Consider the following 21,751-nt stretch of genomic DNA (forward strand, 5'->3'; position numbering starts at 1 on the left):
ATAGGGAATAGGGCTCAGGTCTAAAGTAGTGCACTACGTAGGGAATAGGGCTCAGGTCTAAAGTAGTGCACTATATAGGGAATAGGGTGCCATTTGGGACGTATGACCCAGCTCTAAATGGCATCCACTTTTACCACTTCCTGGTACAGCAGGAAGCCATGGAGGGATGCTGTCTGAGCAGCGTGGGAACGTTTAGCTGGCGTCTGAAGACGGCTCTCTAGGAGGGAGGGAACCGTACTCTGAGACACAGAGAAACACAGACACCTGACAGACTTCAGGTCGATGTAAATACTTGCGCGTCAGGATGAAAGCCCCAGATTCTGACCCCCCCCCAACTAACGATTTAGGACATAGGAGAGGGTCCACAGTTTTAATAACTCTGCTCTGATCAAGCGGAGAGGAGTCCCTCGATCCTGACTAGTCTCCCAGTCCCTACCACTGAAAAACATCCCCACAGTATGATGCTGCCACCACCATGCTTCACTGTAGGGATGGTGCCAGGTTTCCCCCAGACTTGACCATTGGCATTCAGGCCAATGAGTTCAATCTTGGTTTCATCAGACCAGAGAATCTTGTTATACTGATTAGTGGCTTCTGTCTGGCCACTCTACCATAAAGGTCTGATTGGTGGAGTGCTGCAGAGATGGGAGAACCTTCCAGAAGGACAACCATCTCCACAGAGTAACTCTGGAGCTCTGTCAGAGTGACTATCGGGTTCTTGGTCACCTCCCTGAACAAGGTCCTTCTCCCCCGATTTCTTAGTGTGGCCGGGCGGCCAGCTCTAGGAAAAGTCTTGGCGGTTCCAAACTTCTTCCATTTAAGAATAATGGAGGACAATGTGTTTTTGGGGACCTTCAATGCTGCAGAGATCTGTGCCTCGACACAATCCTGTCTCGGAGCTCTACAGACAATTCCTTCGACCTCGTGGCTTGGTTTTTGCTCTGACATGCACTGTCAACTGTGGGACCTTATATAGACAGGTGTGTGCCTTTCCAAATCATGTCCAATCAATTGAATTTACCACATGTGGACTCCAATCAAGTTGTAGAAACATCTCAAGGATGATCAATGGAAACAGGAAGCACCTGAGCTCCATTTAGAGTCTCATAGCAAACAGTCTGAATACTTATGTAAGTAAATAAGTTATTATTTTTAATACATTTGCACACAATTTTTTGTTGTTGCCTTTTGTCACTGTCATTATGGGGTATTGTGTGTAGATTGATGAAGAAAAACATTTATTTAATCCATTTTAGAATAAGGTTGTAACAAAACGAGGAAAAAGTCAAAGGGTCTGAACACTTTCTAAATTCATCCAGGAAGCATGTCTAGCCCAGGTAGATGTGTTAGTGGCTATCCCAGATAAATTCATCCAGGTAGATGTGTTAGTGGCTATCCCAGATAAATTCATCCAGGAAGCATGTCTAGCCCAGGTAGATGTGTTAGTGGCTATCCCAGATAAATTCATCCAGGAAGCATGTCTAGCCCAGGTAGATGTGTTAGTGGCTATCCCAGATAAATTCATCCAGGAAGCGTGTCTAGCCCAGGTAGAGGTGTTAGTGGCTATCCCAGATAAATTCATCCAGGAAGCGTGTCTAGCTACCCATTTCTCCCTCCATCCAGTGGATAGGTAGAGGGAACCCAGGTAGAGAGAGCCCAGGTAGAGGTGTTAGTGGCTATCCCAGATAAATTCATCCACGAAGCATGTCTAGCTAACCCTTTCTCCCTCCCTCCCTAGCCCAGGTAGAGGGAGCCCGGGTAGAGGGAGCCCGGGTCGAGGGAGCCCGGGTCGAGAGAGCCCAGGTCGAGAGAGCCCAGGTCGAGGGAGCCCAGGTCGAGGGAGCCCAGGTCGAGGGAGCCCAGGTCGAGGGAGCCCAGGTCGAGAGAGCCCAGGTAGAGAGAGCCCAGGTAGAGAGAGCCCAGGTAGAGAGAGCCCAGGTAGAGGGAGCCCAGGTAGAGGGAGCCCAGGTAGAGGGAGCCCAGGTAGAGGGAGCCCAGGTAGAGGGAGCCCAGGTAGAGGGAGCCCAGGTAGAGGGAGCCCAGGTAGAGGGAGCCCAGGTAGAGAGAGCCCAGGTAGAGGGAGCCCAGGTAGAGAGAGCCCAGGTAGAGAGAGCCCAGGTAGAGAGAGCCCAGGTAGAGGGAGCCCAGGTAGAGGGAGCCCAGGTAGAGGGAGCCCAGGTAGAGGGAGCCCAGGTAGAGGGAGCCCAGGTAGAGGGAGCCCAGGTCGAGAGAGCCCAGGTCGAGGGAGCCCAGGTCGAGGGAGCCCAGGTCGAGGGAGCCCAGGTAGAGAGAGCCCAGGTAGAGAGAGCCCAGGTAGAGAGAGCCCAGGTAGAGGGAGCCCAGGTAGAGGGAGCCCAGGTAGAGGGAGCCCAGGTAGAGAGAGCCCAGGTAGAGAGAGCCCAGGTAGAGAGAGCCCAGGTAGAGAGAGCCCAGGTAGAGGGAGCCCAGGTAGAGAGAGCCCAGGTAGAGGGAGCCCAGGTAGAGGGAGCCCAGGTAGAGGGAGCCCAGGTAGAGGGAGCCCAGGTAGAGGGAGCCCAGGTAGAGAGAGCCCAGGTAGAGAGAGCCCAGGTAGAGAGAGCCCAGGTAGAGGGAGCCCAGGTAGAGAGAGCCCAGGTAGAGAGAGCCCAGGTAGAGAGAGCCCAGGTAGAGAGAGCCCAGGTAGAGAGAGCCCAGGTAGAGAGAGCCCAGGTAGAGAGAGCCCAGGTAGAGAGAGCCCAGGTAGAGAGAGCCCAGGTAGAGGGAGCCCAGGTAGAGGGAGCCCAGGTAGAGAGAGCCCAGGTAGAGAGAGCCCAGGTAGAGGGAGCCCAGGTAGAGAGAGCCCAGGTAGAGGGAGCCCAGGTAGAGGGAGCCCAGGTAGAGAGAGCCCAGGTAGAGGGAGCCCAGGTAGAGGGAGCCCAGGTAGAGGGAGCCCAGGTAGAGGGAGCCCAGGTAGAGGGAGCCCAGGTAGAGGGAGCCCAGGTAGAGGGAGCCCAGGTAGAGGGAGCCCAGGTAGAGGGAGCCCAGGTAGAGGGAGCCCAGGTAGAGGGAGCCGTCACAGTAATATGCTGATAACACTACACCAGTGGCCTTGAGCAGAGCAGAGAGATCATGGGGCAATTAGATTTATGCACGGGCGCAGACATCGACTGTAGGGGGTTAATAACACACCAAGCTGTATACTGGGCCCTTCAGGAACAGAGAGAACTGGTTTAATAACACACCAAGTTGTATACTGGGCCCTGCAGTAACAGAGGACTGGTTTAATAACACACCAAGCTGTATACTGGGCCCTGCAGTAACAGAGAGGACTGGTTTAATAACACACCAAGCTGTATACTGGGCCCTGCAGTAACAGAGAGGACTGGTTTAATAACACACCAAGCTGTATACTGGGCCCTGCAGTAACAGAGAGGACTGGTTTAATAACACACCAAGCTGTATACTGGGCCCTGCAGTAACAGAGAGGACTGGTTTAATAACACACCAAGCTGTATACTGGGCCCTGCAGTAACAGAGAGGACTGGTTTAATAACACACCAAGCTGTATACTGGGCCCTGCAGTAACAGAGAGGACTGGTTTAATAACACACCAAGCTGTATACTGGGCCCTGCAGTAATAGAGAGGACTGGTTTAATAACACACCAAGCTGTATACTGGGCCCTGCAGTAACAGAGAGGACTGGTTTAATAACACACCAAGCTGTATACTGGGCCCTGCAGTAATAGAGAGGACTGGTTTAATAACACACCAAGCTGTATACTGGGCCCTGCAGTAACAGAGAGGACTGGTTTAATAACACACCAAGCTGTATACTGGGCCCTGCAGTAACAGAGAGGACTGGTTTAATAACACACCAAGCTGTATACTGGGCCCTGCAGTAACAGAGAGGACTGGTTTAATAACACACCAAGCTGTATACTGGGCCCTTCAGTAACAGAGAGGACTGGTTTAATAACACACTAAGCTGTATACTGGGCCCTGCAGTAACAGAGAGGACTGGTTTAATAACACACCAAGCTGTATACTGGGCCCTTCAGTAACAGAGAGGACTGGTTTAATAACACACTAAGCTGTATACTGGGCCCTGCAGTAACAGAGAGGACTGGTTTAATAACACACCAAGCTGTATACTGGGCCCTGCAGTAACAGAGAGGACTGGTTTAATAACACACCAAGCTGTATACTGGGCCCTGCAGTAATAGAGAGGACTGGTTTAATAACACACCAAGCTGTATACTGGGCCCTGCAGTAACAGAGAGGACTGGTTTAATAACACACCAAGCTGTATACTGGGCCCTGCAGTAACAGAGAGGACTGGTTTAATAACACACCAAGCTGTATACTGGGCCCTTCAGTAACAGAGAGGACTGGTTTAATAACACACTAAGCTGTATACTGGGCCCTGCAGTAACAGAGAGGACTGGTTTAATAACACACTAAGCTGTATATTGGGCCCTGCAGTAACAGAGAGGACTGGTTTAATAACACACTAAGCTGTATACTGGGCCCTGCAGTAACAGAGAGGACTGGTTTAATAACACACTAAGCTGTATACTGGATGGTTAAGATAATAATGGTTGGGGTCAATTACAATTTATGAAGTGGAGAATTTACACAGAATTAAATTAGAATTTAAAACATCTTCATGTTATGGAATTAGACACTTTGGATTTGTTTTATTGTAATTTAAATGGAATTGTAAAAACATTATCATGGAATTTAATATTTTTACATTTCCCAGTTAATATAATTAATGCATATATAATTTCAAACTGTCTCAACAGTGACATGATCAGCCTCAAAACCAGAGGGAATTAAATTCAAACTGGAATTTGTGGAATTGTTGGGGATAATATTGTATGTAGTTCTGTCCTCAGGCTGTTCTGGTATATTTATGTTCTGTATTGTCTCATGTTTCATGTTCTGTGTGGAACCCAGGAAGAGAAGCTGCTGCTATAGCAACAGCTCATGGGGATCCTAATAAAACAACAAATACCAAAAATATTAAATAGGGAATTTAATTTGGGGAATTTACCTAACATTGGAATTCAGAGGAATTTAATAATCTCTTAAATCAAAGACTGACCTGGAATTTTAATTCAATTAAATAGAATTTAGAGGGAGATTGAAATTTAAAAAGAAATGAATTTGTGGAATTGACCCCAACACTGAAGCAAATGTCAACAGAGAAGAAGACATACTGGTACTCACATTCACCAAGTACTGTACTGGATGTTTCAGTTAACACCACTACAGACAGAGACTAGTGTATCTCGTTGTCATCAAACGCTCGACCGAAAATAGTCAGAAGTTTCCATTTATTTCCTACTTCCTCGTTATGCAGACATTAACACACTTGGCACCATTGAGGTGAGGATGTTGAAGTTGTTATTTTTTCAGTTTCGTCCGACGAACAGATTGTTGCGGTAAAATAAAAAAAGGGATACATGTTTTGGTGCCATTATTCTAAGCTTCACTCCAGTCAAAACAGGCTCTGAGAACGTTCCATTCCATTCATTTGCTATTGGCTCTCGCTAGTGTTCCGGTTTAGCCAACGTTCCGTGTTTCAGCCTTGGGTGAATTCTGACTCGATCTATTGTTAAGCCTACCCTTAGTTCCAGTGAAAGGAATTCTTAACACTACAGCATACAATGACATTATAGACGATTCTGTGCTTCCAACTTTGTGGCAACAGTTTGGGGAAGGCCCTTTCCTGTTTCAGCATGACAATGCCCCAGTGCACAAAGCGAGGTCCATAGAGAAATGGTTTACCGAGATTGGAGTGGAAGAACTTGACTGGCCTGCACAGAGCCCTGACCTCCACCCCATCGGACACATTTGGGAATGAATTGGAACGCCGACTGTGAGCCAGGCCTAATCGCTCCAACATCATTGTTCCCGACCTCACTAATACTCTTGTGGCTGAATGGAAGCAAGTTCCAACATCTAGTGGAAAGCCTTCCCAGAAGAGTGGAGGCTGTTATAGCAGCAAAGGGGAGACCAACTCCATATTAATACCCATCATTTTGAAATTAGATGTTTGACGAGCAGATGTCCACATACTTTTGGTCACATAGTGTACATATAATACAATTCTCAGAAATTAACTGGATAAAAATACATAAAAGAGAACTCACCGTTAACCTTTCGGTTAACATTTCTCCAATAATAACAAATAATTCAATGGCTATGTTTTCCAAGACATATCAACATCCTCATAGGAATAAACTGGTTTCCATGTTATGCTCTTGTAAATTTACCTCCCTGTAAAAGGTCACTTATTCATTGCCTTAGTTAGGCTCTCCTACCTCAACATGGCCTTGTGTGTGTGTGTGTCTCAGCATGGGCGCTTGTGTACACCATTGTGCATCAGTGACCTTTCCACTGTAACAGATCTGCTTAAGTGCAGAGGAAGTCTAAAGTTTACGAGAGGAGAATTAACAGCAGGTAGGACATCTAGCTAGCCAACACTTATGGGCATAGTACTGTAGGTCCAGTGGTGCTTTTTCAAATGAGAGTCTGGAGTCCCTGCACCAAGCAAATACACTGCTCAAAAAAATAAAGGGAACACTTAAACTACACAATGTAACTCCAAGTCAATCACACTTCTGTGAAATCAAACTGTCCACTTAGGAAGCAACACTGATTGACAATAAATTTCACATGCTGTTGTGCAAATGGAATAGACAAAAGGTGGAAATTATAGGCAATTAGCAAGACACCCCCAATAAAGGAGTGATTCTGCAGGTGGTGACCACAGACCACTTCTCAGTTCCTATGCTTCCTGGCTGATGTTTTGGTCACTTTTGAATGCTGGCGGTGCTCTCACTCTAGTGGTAGCATGAGACGGAGTCTACAACCCACACAAGTGGCTCAGGTAGTGCAGCTCATCCAGGATGGCACATCAATGCGAGCTGTGGCAAGAAGGTTTGCTGTGTATACATGCACATTTGTGGCCTGCTGGAGGTCATTTTGCAGGGCTCTCGCAGTGCTCCCCCTTGCACAAAGGCGGAGGTAGCGGTCCTGCTGCTGGGTTGTTGCCCTCCTACGGCCTCCTCCACGTCTCCTGATGTACTGGCCTGTCTCCTGGTAGCGCCTCCATGCTCTGGACACTACGCTGACAGACACAGCAAACCTTCTTGCCACAGCTCGCATTGATGTGCCATCCTGGATGAGCTGCACTACCTGAGCCACTTGTGTGGGTTGTAGACTCCATCTCATGCTACCACTAGAGTGAAAGCACCGGCAGCATTCAAAAGTGACCAAAACATCAGCCAGGAAGCATAGGAACTGAGAAGTGGTCTGTGGTCACCACCTGCAGAATCACTCCTTTATTGGGGGTGTCTTGCTAATTGCCTATAATTGCCACCTTTTGTCTATTCCATTTGCACAACAGCATGTGAAATTTATTGTCAATCAGTGTTGCTTCCTAAATGGACAGTTTGATTTCACAGAAGTGTGATTGACTTGGAGTTGCAGTGTATATACATACAGCTAGCTGGATTAGAATGGTAGCGTACATACAGCTAGCTGGATTAGAATGGTAGCGTACATACAGCTAGCTGGATTAGAATGGTAGCGTACATACAGCTAGCTGGATTAGAATAGTAGTGTGTTGTGAGTCAATTCTAACCCTGGTCTACATGGGGTCTATCACATTCTCCCTGCATGGACCAAACCCCTGTATACATGCTGCCAGGCCAACAGCCATGTAGCAGGGCAGGCAGAGAGTCCAGAGACCTGTCCCACAGCACTTTGGGAGGCAGAGAGAGGAGCACTGAGCGCTGCAGAGGAAAACGAAGATCAGATTCACTGACCCCTGCCGCCTTGTTGCCCTGCTGAGGTCAGCCGCCAAAGCTCAATTCAATCTCAATTCAACTTAAGGGGCTTTATTGGCATGTGAAACATGTTTACATTGCCAAAGCAAGTGAAATAAATAAACAAAAGTTAACTCTCGCTCTGTGTCTCTCCCACCCTCCCTCCCTCTCTTTCACCATCTCTCCCTCCCAGTGGTAACACTAGACTGAGCAGCAAGGGTCCGTTGCCATGGCAGCTGTTCCCCAGAGCCACCAGTGTCTGTCCCGTCAGTGTGGCCTGGTGGCTCCACTGTTGTGTACATGGCACAATCCCTCTCTCTTCCAGGACCACACACAGCAACACACATCAGAGGAGAATCAGGGTGGATGTTGGGGATAAAGATATCCTCTGTGGGCTGAACGGAGAAATGTAGAGAGGGATGGACGGATGGAGAAATGTAGAGAGGGATGGACGGATGGAGAAATGTAGAGAGGGATGGACGGATGGAGAAATGTAGAGAGGGATGGACGGATGAAGAAATGTAGAGAGGGATGGACGGATGAAGAAATGTAGAGAGGGATGGACGGATGGAGAAATGTAGAGGGATGGACGGATGGAGAAATGTAGAGGGATGGACGGATGGAGAAATGTAGAGAGGGATGGAGGGATGGAGAAATGTAGAGAGGGATGGAGGGATGGAGAAATGTAGAGGGATGGAGGGATGGAGGGATGGAGAAATGTAGAGGGATGGAGAAATGTAGAGAGGGATGGACGGACGGAGAAATATAGAGGGATGGAGAAATGTAGAGAGGGATGGAGGGATGGAGAAATGTAGAGAGGGATGGAGGGAAGAGGAGGATGCCTCCCTGGGGTGGGGTTCCACTCGGCATTAATTATTCAGCCCGGGAGGCAGGCAGGCAGATAAAAGCTGTTTCTAACTTCAGCCTCCATGTCTCTATTTCTGAAAGTCACAAATACAGTGCCTTCGGAAAGTATTCAGACCCCTTGACTTTTCCACATTTAATTACGTTACAGTCTTATTCTAAAATGTATTAAATAAAACAATATCCTTAGCAATCTACACACAATGCCCCATAATGACATCACAAATACTCTAAATGGAGCTAAGGTGCATCCTGTTTCCATTAATCATCCTTGAGATGTTTCTACAACTTGATTGGAGTCCACCTGTGGTAAATTCAATTGATTGGACATGATTTGGAAAGACACACACCTGTCTATATAAGGTCACACAGTTGACAGTGCATGTCAGAGCAAAAACCAAGCCATGAGGTCGAAGGAATTGTCCGTAGAGTGCTGAGACAGGATTGTGTCTCGAGACAGATCTGGGGAAGGGTACCAAAACATTTCTACAGCATTGAAGGTCCCCAAGAACACAGTGGCCTCCATCATTATTAAATGGAAGAAGTTTGGAACCACCAAGACTCTTCCCTAGAGATGGCCACCATACCAAACTGAGCAATCAGGGGAGAAGGGCCTTGGACAGGGAGGTGACCAAGAACCCGATGGTCAGCCTCCCGGGTGGCGCAGTGGTCTAAGGCACTGCATCGCAGTGCTAGCTGTGCCACCAGAGACTCTGGGTTCGAGCCTAGGCTCTGTCACAGCTGTTCGCGCCCGGGAGGTCCATGGGGCGACGCACAATTGGCCTAGCGTCGTCCAGGTTAGGGAGGGTTTGGTCGGTCGGGATATCCTTGTCTCATCGCGCACTAGTGACTCCTGTGGCGGGCCAGGCGCAGTGGACGCTGACACGGTCGCCAGGTGTACAGTGTTTCCTCCGACACATTGGTGCGGCTGGCTTCCGGGTTGGATGCGCGCTGTGTTAAGAAGCAGTGCGGCTTGGTTGGGTTGTGTTTCGGAGGACGCATGGCTCTCGACCTTCATCTCTCCCGAGCCCGTACGGGAGTCGTAGCGATGAGACAAGACAGTAACTACTAACAATTGGATACCATGAAATTGGGGATAATTTCTTTTTTTTAATAAATAAACTTTTCTTTTAAAGAACCCGATGGTCACTCTGACAGAGCTGCAGAGTTACTCTGTGAAGATGGGAGAACCTTCCAGAAGGACAACCATCTCTGCAGCACTCTACCAATCAGGCCTTTACGGTGGAGACTCTCAGACCATGAGAAACAAGACTCTGGTCTGATGAAAGCAAGATTGGCATTCAGGCCAAAGAGTTCAAACTTCTGGAAGAAACCTGGCACCATCCCTACAGGGCAGCATCATGCTGTGGGGATGTTTTTCAGCGGCAGGGACTGGGAAAGATCGAGGGAAAGATGAACGGAGCAAAGTACAGAGAAATCCTTGATGAAAACCTGCTTCAGTGCACTCAGGACCTCAGACTGAGGTGAAGGTTTACCTTCCAACAGGACAATGACCCTAAGCACACAGCCAAGACAAGGCAGGAGTGGGTTTGGGACAAGTCTCAATGTCCTTGAGTGGCCCAGCCAGAGCCCGGACTTGAACCAGATCGAACATATCTGGAGAGACCTGAACATAGCTGTGCAGTGAAGCTCCCCATCCAAAGTGACAGAGCACGAGAGGATCTGCAGAGAGGAATGGGAGAAACTCCCCAAATACAGGTGTGTCAAGCTGTAGCATCATACCCAAGAAGACTTGATGCTCTAATCGCTACCAAAGGTGTTACAACAAAGTACTGAGTAAAGGGTCTGAATACATATGAAACGTGATACTTAATTTTTTATATTTAATACATTTCCTAACATTTATAAAAACCTGTTTTTGCTTTGTCATTATGGGGTATCGAGTATAGATTGATGAGGGGGAAAAAGCGATTGAATTAATTTTAGAACAAGGCTGTAACGTAACAATATGTAAATCAAAGGAGGTCTGAATACTTTAACTGCTGAATAGAGATAAAGTCTCAATACAATGGGCTTTATTTGGATTTGTACAAAATCTTGCTGCTGTGATGGCACACTGTGGTATTTCACCTTATACAGTTGAAGTCGGAAGTTTACATACACTTTAGCCAAATACATTTAAACTCAGTTTTTCACAATTCCTGACATTTAATCCTAGTAAAAATCCCCTGTCTTAGGTCAGTTAGGATCACCACTTTATTTTAAGAATGTGAAATATCAGAATAATAGTAGAGATAATTATTTATTTCAGCTTTTATTTCTTTCATCACATTCCCAGTGGATCAGAAGTTTACATACACTCAATTAGTATTTGGTAGCATTGCCTTTAAATTGTTGAACTAGGGTCAAACGTGTCAGGTAGCCTTCCACAAGCTGGGTGAATTTTGGCACATTCAGGTTTGTAGGCCTCCTTGCTCTCACACGCTTTTTCAGTTCTGCCCACAAATGTTTTGTAGGATTGAGGTCAGGGCTTTGTGATGGCCACTCCAATACCTTGACTTTGTTCTCCTTAAGCCATTTTGCCACAACTTTGAAAGTATGCTTGTGGTCATTGTCCACTTGGAAGACCCATTTGCGACCAAGCTTTAACTTCCTGACTGATGTCTTGAGATGTTGCTTCAATATATCCACATAATTTCCCCATCCAAATAATTTTCCTGCCTCATGATGCCATCTATTTTGTGAAGTGCACCAGTCCCTCCGGCAGCAAAGTACCCCCACAACATGATGCTGCCACTCCCGTGCTTCACGGTTGGGATGGTGTTCTTCGGCTTGGAAGCCTCCCCCTTCTTCCTCCAAACATAACGATGGTCATTATGGCCAAACAGTTCTATTTTTGTTTCATCAATCCAGAGGACATTTCTCCAAAAATTGCGATCTTTGTCCCCATGTGCAGTTGCAAACCGTAGTCTGGCTTTTTTATGGCGTTTTTGGAGCAGTGGCTTATTCCTTGCTGAGCGGCCTTTAAAACCTCTTCGGGCTAGGGGGTGGTATTTTCAGGTCCGGTTGAAAAGCGTGCCAAAAGTAAACTGCCTGCTATTCAGGTCCAGAAGCTAGGATATGCATATAATTGGATATATTTGGATAGAAAACACCCTAAAGTTTCTAAAACTGTTAAAATGAGTATAACATAACTTATTTGGCAGGCGAAACCCCGAGGACAAACCATCCAGGATTTTTTTTTTTTTTTTGTGTGACTGTTTTCAATTGGTTTTCTATGTGAATCTAGATTTCTGAGGCATCTGGTTGCAGTTCATATAGTTTCCACTAGATGTCAACAGTCTTTAGAAATTGGTTGATGTTTTTCCTTTGACAAATGAAGAAGTATCCCTTTCCTTTCTGGGAGTGGGGCCATTCCCCCCAGAAATGTCTGGGAACTTGCAGGTGCCTTGGTGGAAGAGTGGGGTAACATCTCACAGCAAGAACTGGCAAATCTGGTGCAGTCCATGAGGAGGAGATGCACTGCAGTACTTAATGCAGCTGGTGGCTACAACAGATACTGACTTTGATTTTGAGTCCCCTTTGTTCAGGGACACATTATTCCATGTCTGTTAGTCACATGTCTGTGGAACTTGTTCAGTTTATGTCTCAACTGTTTTGTTTGGGGCGCATGACCTGAAGCTTGCTCCACTTTAATTTTATCCGCTATTGAACACAGTTTATCCCGTCTTAAATTGTATTGATCATTTCCGTTTTAAAATACGTTGGATTAGGAAAGTTTGGACAAAGTTTACAGGTAATTTAGATATTTTGTAGTCATGTTGGAACCGGTGTTTCTCTGAATAAAACGCGACAAATAAATAGACATTTTGGAGATATAACAACGGAATTAATCGAACAAAATGACCATTTGTGATGTTTATGGGACATATTGGAGTGCTAACATAAGAAGCTCGTCAAAGGTAAGGCATGAATTATATCATTATTTCTGAGTTTTGTGTCGCGCCTGGCGGGTTGAAATATGATTGTCATGTGTTTGTTTGATGGGGTGCTGTCCTCAGATAATAGCATGGTTTGCTTTCGCCGTAAAGCCTTTTTGAAATCTTGTGGTGGCTGGATTAACAAGAAGTTAAGCTTTAATTTGGTGTATTGCACTTGTGATTGTATGAAAGTTAAATATTTCTAATAATTGTTTTTGAATTTCGCGCTCTGCAATTTCACCGGATGTTGTCGAAACGTTCCTCTAGCGGAACCCCCAGCCGTAACAGGTTATGTCGATATAGGACTTGTTTTACTGTGGATATCGATACTTTTGTACCTGTTTCCTCCAGCATCTTCACAAGGTCCTTTGCTGTTGTTCTGGGATTGATTTGCTCTTCTCGCACCAAAGTACGTTCATCTCTAGGAGACAGAACGCGTCTCCTTCCTGAGCAGGTATGACGGCTGCGTGGTCCCATGGTGTTTATACCTGCATACTATTGTTTGAACAGATGAACGTGGTACCTTCAGGCGTTTGGAAATTGCTCCCAAGGATGAACCAGACTTGTGGAGGTCTACAATTATTTTTCTGAGGTCTTGGCTGATTTCTTTTGATTTTCTCATGATGTCAAGCAAAGAGGCACTGAGTTTGAAGGTAGGCCTTGAAATACATCCACAGGTCCAACTCCAATTGACTCAAATTATGTCAATTAGCCTATCAGAATCTTCTAAAGCCATGACATAATTTTCGGGAATTTCCCAAGCTGTTCAAAGGCACAGTCAACTTAGTGTATGTAAACTTCTGAACCACTGGAATTGTGATACAGTGAAATAATCTGTCTGTAAACAATTGTTGGAAAAATTACTTGTGTCATGCACAAAGTACATGTCCTAACCCGACTTACCAAAACTATAGTTAACAAAAGATGTGTGGAGTGGTTGAAAAACTAGTTTTTATTACTCCAACCTAAGTGTATGTAAACTTCCGACTTCAACTGTAGATTATCAAAAATGAGTTTGTTTTGAATTCTTTGTGGGCCTGTGTAATCTGAGGTAAATATGTGTCTCTAATATGGTCATACATTTAGCAGGAGGTTAGGAAATGCAGCTCAGTTTCCACCTCATTTTGTGGGCAGTGAGCACATAGACTGTCTTCTCTTGAGAGCCAGGTCTGCCTACGGTGGACTCTCTCAATAGCAAGGCTATGCTCACTGAGTCTGTACATACTCAAAGCCTTCCTTCAGTTTGGGTCAGTCACAGTGGTCAGGTATTCTGCCACTGTGTACTCTCTGTTTAGGGCCAAATAGCATTCTAGTTTGCTGTTTTTTTGTTAATTCTTTCCAATGTGTCAAGTGAATTATCTTTTTGTTTTCTCATGATTTGCTTGGGTCTAATTGTGTTGCTGTCCTGGGGCTCTGTGGGGTGTGTTTGTGAACAGAGCCCCAGGACCAGCTTGCTTAGGGGACTCTTCTCCAGGTTCATCTCTCTGTAGGTGATGGCTTTGTTATGGAAGGTTTTGGAATTACTTCCTTTTAGGTGGTTGTAGAATTTAACAGCTCTTTTCTGGATTTTGAGAATTAGCAGGTATCACTGAGTCTGTAAGTTTGGGTCAGTCACAGAGGTCGGGTATTCTGCCACTGTGTAGTCTCTGTTAAGGGACAAATAGCATTCTAGTTTGCTCTGTTTTTTTGTTTATTTCCAATGTGTCAAGTAATTACAAAAAGTACCCCTTGACTTATTCCACATTTTGTTACAGCACGAATTCAAAATTGATTCAATATTATTTATCTACACACCAAACAACATAATGACAAGACATGTTAGATTCACCTTCGGTAATGATTATATTATATATAAACTCAGCAAAAAAAGAAACGTCCCTTTTTCAGGACCTTGTCATTCAAAGATAATTCGTAAAAATCCAAATAACTTCACAGAACTTCATCGCAAAGGGTTTAAACACTGTTTCCCATGCTTGTTCAACGAAACATAAACAATTAATTAACATGCACCAGTTGGAACGGTCTTTAAGACACTACCTGCTTACAGACGATAGGCAATTAAGTTCACAGTTATGATAACTTAGGACACTACAGAGGCCTTTCTACTGACTGAAAAAAAACAAAATAAAGATGCCCAGGGTCCCTGCTCATCTGCGTGATCGTGCCTTAGGCATGCTGCAAGGAGGCATGAGGACTGCAGATGTAGCCAGGGCAATACATTGCTATGTTCGTACTGTGAGACGCCTTAGACAGCGCTACAAGGAGACAGAACGGACAGCTGATCGTCCTCGTAGTGGCAGACCACGTGTAACAACACCTGCACAGGATCGGTACATCCAAACATCACACCTGCGAGACAGGTACAGGATGGCAACAACTGCCCGAGTTACACCAGGAACGCACAATCCCTCCATCAGTGCTCAGAATGTCTGCAATAGGCTGAGAGAAGGTGGACTGAGGTCTTGTAGTCCTGTTGTAAGGCAGGTCCTCACCAGACATCACAAGCAACAACGTCGCCTATGGGCACAAACCCACCATCGCTGGACCAGACAGGACTGGCAAAAAGTGCTCTTCACTGACGAGTCGTGGTTTTGTCTCACCAGGGGTGATGGTCGGATTTGTGTTTATTGTCAAAGGAATGAGCGTTACACCGAGGCCTGTACTCTGGAGCGGGATCGATTTGGAGGTGGAGGGTCCGTCATGGTCTGGGCCGGTGTGTCACAGCATCATCGGACTGAGCTTGTTGTCATTGCAGGCAATCTCAACGCTGTGCGTTACAGGGAAGACATCCTCCTCTGACATGACCCTCCAGCATGACAATGCCACCAGCCATACTGCTCGTTCTGTGCGTGACTTCCTGCAAGACAGGAATGTCAGTGTTCTGCCTTGGGCAGCGAAGAGCCCGGATCTCAATCCCATTGAGCACGTCTGGTACCTGTTGGATCGGACGGTGAAGGCTAGGACCATTCCCTCCAGAAATGTCTGGGAACTTGCAGGTGCCTTAGTGGAAGAGTGGGGTAACATCTCACAGCAAGAACTGGCAAATCTGGTGCAGTCCATGAGGAGGAGATGCACTGCAGTACTTAATGCAGCTGGTGGCCACACCAGATACTGACTGTTACTGTTGATTTTGACCCCCTCTTTGTTCAGAGACACATTATTCAATTTCTGTTTGTCACATGTCTGTGGAACTTGTTCAGTTTATGTCTCAGTTGTTGAATATTGTTATGTTCATACAAATATTTACACATGTTAAGTTTGCTGAAAATAAACGCAGTTGACAGTGAGAGGACGTTTCTTTTGATGCTGAGTTTATTATAAGATACATTATATGATTACAGCTGTACTACTTTAGTAATATATAGTGCACTACTTTTATGTAACTTTTAGGCTCCCCAAAGGCTCTTATCAAAAGTAGTGCACTATATATTACTAAAGTAGTGCACTATATATTACTAAAGTAGTGCACTATATATTATTAAAGTAGTGCACTATATAGTATTAAAGTAGTGCACTATATATTATTAAAGTAGTGCACTATATATTATTAAAGTAGTGCACTATATATTACTAAAGTAGTGCACTATATAGTATTAAAGTAGTGCACTATATATTATTAAAGTAGTGCACTATATATTATTAAAGTAGTGCACTATATATTACTAAAGTAGTGCACTATATAGTATTAAAGTAGTGCACTATATATTATATTTAGATGTGAGAACAGATCTCTATGTGATGGGTTCTTCCACAGTAGTGTTTTAAATGTGAGAACAGATCTCTATGTGATGGGTTGGCTGTCTGGCTGGCTGGCTGGCTGGCTGTCTGGCTGGCTGTCTGGCTGTCTGGGATAGCCTCATTACCTTGTCTAATGTATTTAGCCAGTAAATAAACCCTGATAGTAGGGGCAGGCTAAAGGCTGGGATGGGGCTAATTGGTTAATGCTTTGAGAGGCATGGCCACTCACATCGCATAGCAGACACACACACACACACAAACACATCGCATAGCAGACACACACCCTCACATCGCATAGCAGACACACACACACATCGCATAGCAGACACACAAACACACCTCAACAAGATATTCACCTCTATCAGGGGATGGATCAGCAGCTCAATAACACAGTTAGTCCACTTGCAAAACAGCACTGTGACACTCCCACACACTGCCTTCCCATGCATTGTGTGTGTTTGTCCCATACGGCGTTACGTCAGGGAAGCGGTGACGCTGTGAAGCCTGGCTTCTCTTGATTCTGCCCACTATCAATAACATCTGACCTGTGTGATCAATACAGGAGCTGTGTGTAAAGAAACACAAGTCCCTCTCCACACACGCGCACACACACACATCCCTCTTCCCGTCTCAACGCCCACGCCGTACCACAGAAGCTCAAGTCGAAGGCTTCGATCAGCCGCTCGCAATCCGTTCTTTCGTTCCGTGTTCTAGTACATTTCTTCAGTTCTTCGTTGTTCATAATAAAGACAACACACAACCCCTCTATCCCACCACGTTTTGTTCTGACGGACGCAGAGCAACTAGGAGATAACGGTGTTGTTTGACGGTGTCGTAAAGAACTGAGAACACATTAAAACAGATAAAAGGAAGGGCAGCTCTGACTGAGGTTGGCGATAGTCACGTTCATATTCCGACTGCCCACACTGATGTTACAGACTGTATCCCCGCACGCACACCCGGCTCAAAAGACCATCTCTCTCAAAAGTCTGTACGCAGGCACAAAAAAGACACACACACACAGCGGCGTAGACTTACGTGAGCTGACTTGATCCACGTACTGGGGCAGGTATGGGGCCCACAGGTCGATGGTGTCCTTCCTGCCTGACTGACCAATCCTTCGCAGCTCAGCCAGAAGCAGGGCCTGCGCCGCCTCTCTCACCTAGTGGAGAAAGACCCAGGATATTAACATCAGGAGCTGACAACAGAGACATCCCAACAGGTACTAATCCAGTCTCTCAGTGTGTACGCTGGTGGACAGACACACACAGGTTATGGAAGCTAATAAAACACAGGTTATGAACCTGGAAGCTAATAAAATAATATGTCATTTGGCAGACACTTATCCAAATCTCCTTAAAAATGTAAATGTGTGCAGACATTTTCAAATGGGCGGCCCCATCAGGAATGGCACCGACAACCCTTGGAGTCTGCTAGCGCCACACTCTACCAACGGAGCAACACAGGACGGTTCAACGTATGTGAGGGAGAGGGAATAGAGTGAACGGGAGAGGAGGGAGAGGGAATAGAGTGAACGGGAGAGGATGGAGAGGGAATAGAGTGAACGGGAGAGGATGGAGAGGGAATAGAGTGAACAGGAGAGGAGGGAATAGAGTGAACAGGAGAGGATGGAGAGGGAATAGAGTGAACGGGAGAGGAGGGAGAGGGAATAGAGTGAACGGGAGAGGAGGGAGAGGGAATAGAGTGAACGGGAGAGGAGGGAGAGGGAATAGAGTGAACGGGAGAGGAGGGAGAGGGAATATAGTGAACGGGAGAGGAGGGAGAGGGAATAGAGTGAACGGGAGAGGAGGGAATAGAGTGAACAGGAGAGGATGGAGAGGGAATAGAGTGAACGGGAGAGGAGAGAGAGGGAATAGAGTGAACGGGAGAGGAGGGAATAGAGTGAACAGGAGAGGATGGAGAGGGGATAGAGTGAACGGGAGAGGAGGGAGAGGGAATAGAGTGAACGGGAGAGGAGGGAATAGAGTGAACGGGAGAGGAGGGAATAGAGTGAACGGGAGAGGAGGGAGAGGGAATAGAGTGAACGGGAGAGGAGGGAGAGGGAATAGAGTGAACGGGAGAGGATGGAATAGAGTGAACGGGAGAGGAGGGAATAGAGTGAACGGGAGAGGAGGGAATAGAGTGAACGGGAGAGGAGGGAATAGAGTGAACGGGAGAGGAGGGAATAGAGTGAACGGGAGAGGAGGGAATAGAGTGAACGGGAGAGGAGGGAATAGAGTGAACGGGAGAGGAGGGAATAGAGTGAACGGGAGAGGAGGGAATAGAGTGAACGGGAGAGGAGGGAATAGAGTGAACGGGAGAGGAGGGAGAGGGAATAGAGTGAACGGGAGAGGAGGGAGAGGGAATAGAGTGAACGGGAGAGGAGGGAGAGGGAATAGAGTGAACGGGAGAGGAGAGAGAGGGAATAGAGTGAACGGGAGAGGAGAGAGAGGGAATAGAGTGAACGGGAGAGGAGAGAATAGAGTGAACGGGAGAGGAGGGAATAGAGTGAACGGGAGAGGAGGGAGAGGGAATAGAGTGAACGGGAGAGGAGGGAATAGAGTGAACGGGAGAGGAGGGAATAGAGTGAACGGGAGAGGAGGGAGAGGGAATAGAGTGAACGGGAGAGGAGGGAATAGAGTGAACGGGAGAGGATGGAGAGGGAATAGAGTGAACGGGAGAGGAGGGAGAGGGAATAGAGTGAACGGGAGAGGAGGGAATAGAGTGAACGGGAGAGGAGGGAATAGAGTGAACGGGAGAGGAGGGAGAGGGAATAGAGTGAACGGGAGAGGAGAGAGAGGGAATAGAGTGAACGGGAGAGGAGGGAGAGGGAATAGAGTGAACGGGAGAGGAGGGAGAGGGAATAGAGTGAACGGGAGAGGAGGGAGAGGGAATAGAGTGAACGGGAGAGGAGGGAGAGGGAATATAGTGAACGGGAGAGGAGGGAGAGGGAATATAGTGAACGGGAGAGGAGGGAGAGGGAATAGAGTGAACGGGAGAGGAGGGAATAGAGTGAACGGGAGAGGAGGGAATAGAGTGAACGGGAGAGGAGGGAGAGGGAATAGAGTGAACAGGAGAGGATGGAGAGGGAATAGAGTGAACATGAGAGGAGGGAGAGGGAATAGAGTGAACGGGAGAGGAGGGAGAGGGAATAGAGTGAACGGGAGAGGAGGGAGAGGGAATAGAGTGAACGGGAGAGGAGGGAGAGGGAATAGAGTGAACGGGAGAGGATGGAGAGGGAATATAGTGAACGGGAGAGGAGGGAGAGGGAATAGAGTGAACGGGAGAGGAGGGAATAGAGTGAACGGGAGAGGAGGGAATAGAGTGAACGGGAGAGGAGGGAATAGAGTGAATGGGAGAGGAGGGAATAGAGTGAACGGGAGAGGATGGAGAGGGAATAGAGTGAACGGGAGAAGAGGGAGAGGGAATAGAGTGAACGGGAGAGGAGGGAGAGGGAATAGAGTGAACGGGAGAGGAGGGAGAGGGAATAGAGTGAACGGGAGAGGAGGGAGAGGGAATAGAGTGAACGGGAGAGGAGGGAGAGGGAATAGAGTGAACGGGAGAGGAGGGAATAGAGTGAACGGGAGAGGAGGGAATAGAGTGAACGGGAGAGGATGGAGAGGGAATAGAGTGAACGGGAGAGGCGGGAGAGGGAATAGAGTGAACGGGAGAGGCGGGAATAGAGTGAACGGGAGAGGAGGGAGAGGGAATAGAGTGAACGGGAGAGGATGGAGAAGGAATAGAGTGAACGGGAGAGGAGGGAGAGGGAATAGAGTGAACGGGAGAGGAGGGAATAGAGTGAACGGGAGAGGAGGGAGAGGGAATAGAGTGAACGGGAGAGGATGGAGAGGGAATAGAGTGAACGGGAGAGGATGGAGAGGGAATAGAGTGAACGGGAGAGGCGGGAGAGGGAAGAGAGTGAACGGGAGAGGCGGGAATAGAGTGAACGGGAGAGGAGGGAGAGGGAATAGAGTGAACGGGAGAGGATGGAGAAGGAATAGAGTGAACGGGAGAGGAGGGAGAGGGAATAGAGTGAACGGGAGAGGAGGGAATAGAGTGAACGGGAGAGGAGGGAGAGGGAATAGAGTGAACGGGAGAGGATGGAGAGGGAATAGAGTGAACGGGAGAGGATGGAGAGGGAATAGAGTGAACGGGAGAGGAGGGAATAGAGTGAACGGGAGAGGAGGGAATAGAGTGAACGGGAGAGGAGGGAATAGAGTGAACGGGAGAGGAGGGAATAGAGTGAACGGGAGAGGAGGGAGAGGGAATAGAGTGAACGGGAGAGGATGGAGAGGGAATAGAGTGAACGGGAGAGGAGGGAATAGAGTGAACGGGAGAGGAGGGAATAGAGTGAACGGGAGAGGAGGGAATAGAGTGAACGGGAGAGGAGGGAATAGAGTGAACGGGAGAGGAGGGAATAGAGTGAACGGGAGAGGAGGGAATAGAGTGAACGGGAGAGGAGGGAATAGAGTGAACGGGAGAGGAGGGAATAGAGTGAACGGGAGAGGAGGGAATAGAGTGAACGGGAGAGGAGGGAATAGAGTGAACGGGAGAGGATGGAGAGGGAAGAGTGAACGGGAGAGGAGGGAATAGAGTGAACGGGAGAGGAGGGAATAGAGTGAACGGGAGAGGAGGGAATAGAGTGAACGGGAGAGGAGGGAATAGAGTGAACGGGAGAGGATGGAGAGGGAATAGAGTGAACGGGAGAGGAGGGAGAGGGAATAGAGTGAACGGGAGAGGAGGGAATAGAGTGAACGGGAGAGGAGGGAATAGAGTGAACGGGAGAGGAGGGAGAGGGAATAGAGTGAACGGGAGAGGAGAGAGAGGGAATAGAGTGAACGGGAGAGGAGGGAGAGGGAATAGAGTGAACGGGAGAGGAGGGAGAGGGAATAGAGTGAACGGGAGAGGAGGGAGAGGGAATAGAGTGAACGGGAGAGGAGGGAGAGGGAATATAGTGAACGGGAGAGGAGGGAGAGGGAATATAGTGAACGGGAGAGGAGGGAGAGGGAATAGAGTGAACGGGAGAGGAGGGAATAGAGTGAACGGGAGAGGAGGGAATAGAGTGAACGGGAGAGGAGGGAGAGGGAATAGAGTGAACAGGAGAGGATGGAGAGGGAATAGAGTGAACATGAGAGGAGGGAGAGGGAATAGAGTGAACGGGAGAGGAGGGAGAGGGAATAGAGTGAACGGGAGAGGAGGGAGAGGGAATAGAGTGAACGGGAGAGGAGGGAGAGGGAATAGAGTGAACGGGAGAGGATGGAGAGGGAATATAGTGAACGGGAGAGGAGGGAGAGGGAATAGAGTGAACGGGAGAGGAGGGAATAGAGTGAACGGGAGAGGAGGGAATAGAGTGAACGGGAGAGGAGGGAATAGAGTGAATGGGAGAGGAGGGAATAGAGTGAACGGGAGAG

The 21,751-nt window shown here is 47.4% G+C and overlaps 1 protein-coding gene across 1 annotated transcript in view; it reads right to left on the reverse strand.

The window, feature by feature from the left end:
* Positions 1 to 21,751, reverse strand: part of LOC120026146 (WD repeat-containing protein 7) — a 267,089-nt gene that overhangs the window by 124,214 nt on the left and 121,124 nt on the right. Inside the window, exon 20 of the mRNA XM_038970967.1 lies at positions 17,379 to 17,502. Coding sequence (XP_038826895.1) covers positions 17,379 to 17,502 — 124 coding nt within the window. The remainder of the gene's footprint in view (positions 1 to 17,378; positions 17,503 to 21,751) is intronic.

This window comes from Salvelinus namaycush, chromosome 31, assembly GCF_016432855.1.
Source record: "Salvelinus namaycush isolate Seneca chromosome 31, SaNama_1.0, whole genome shotgun sequence".
Lineage (NCBI taxonomy): Eukaryota > Metazoa > Chordata > Actinopteri > Salmoniformes > Salmonidae > Salvelinus > Salvelinus namaycush.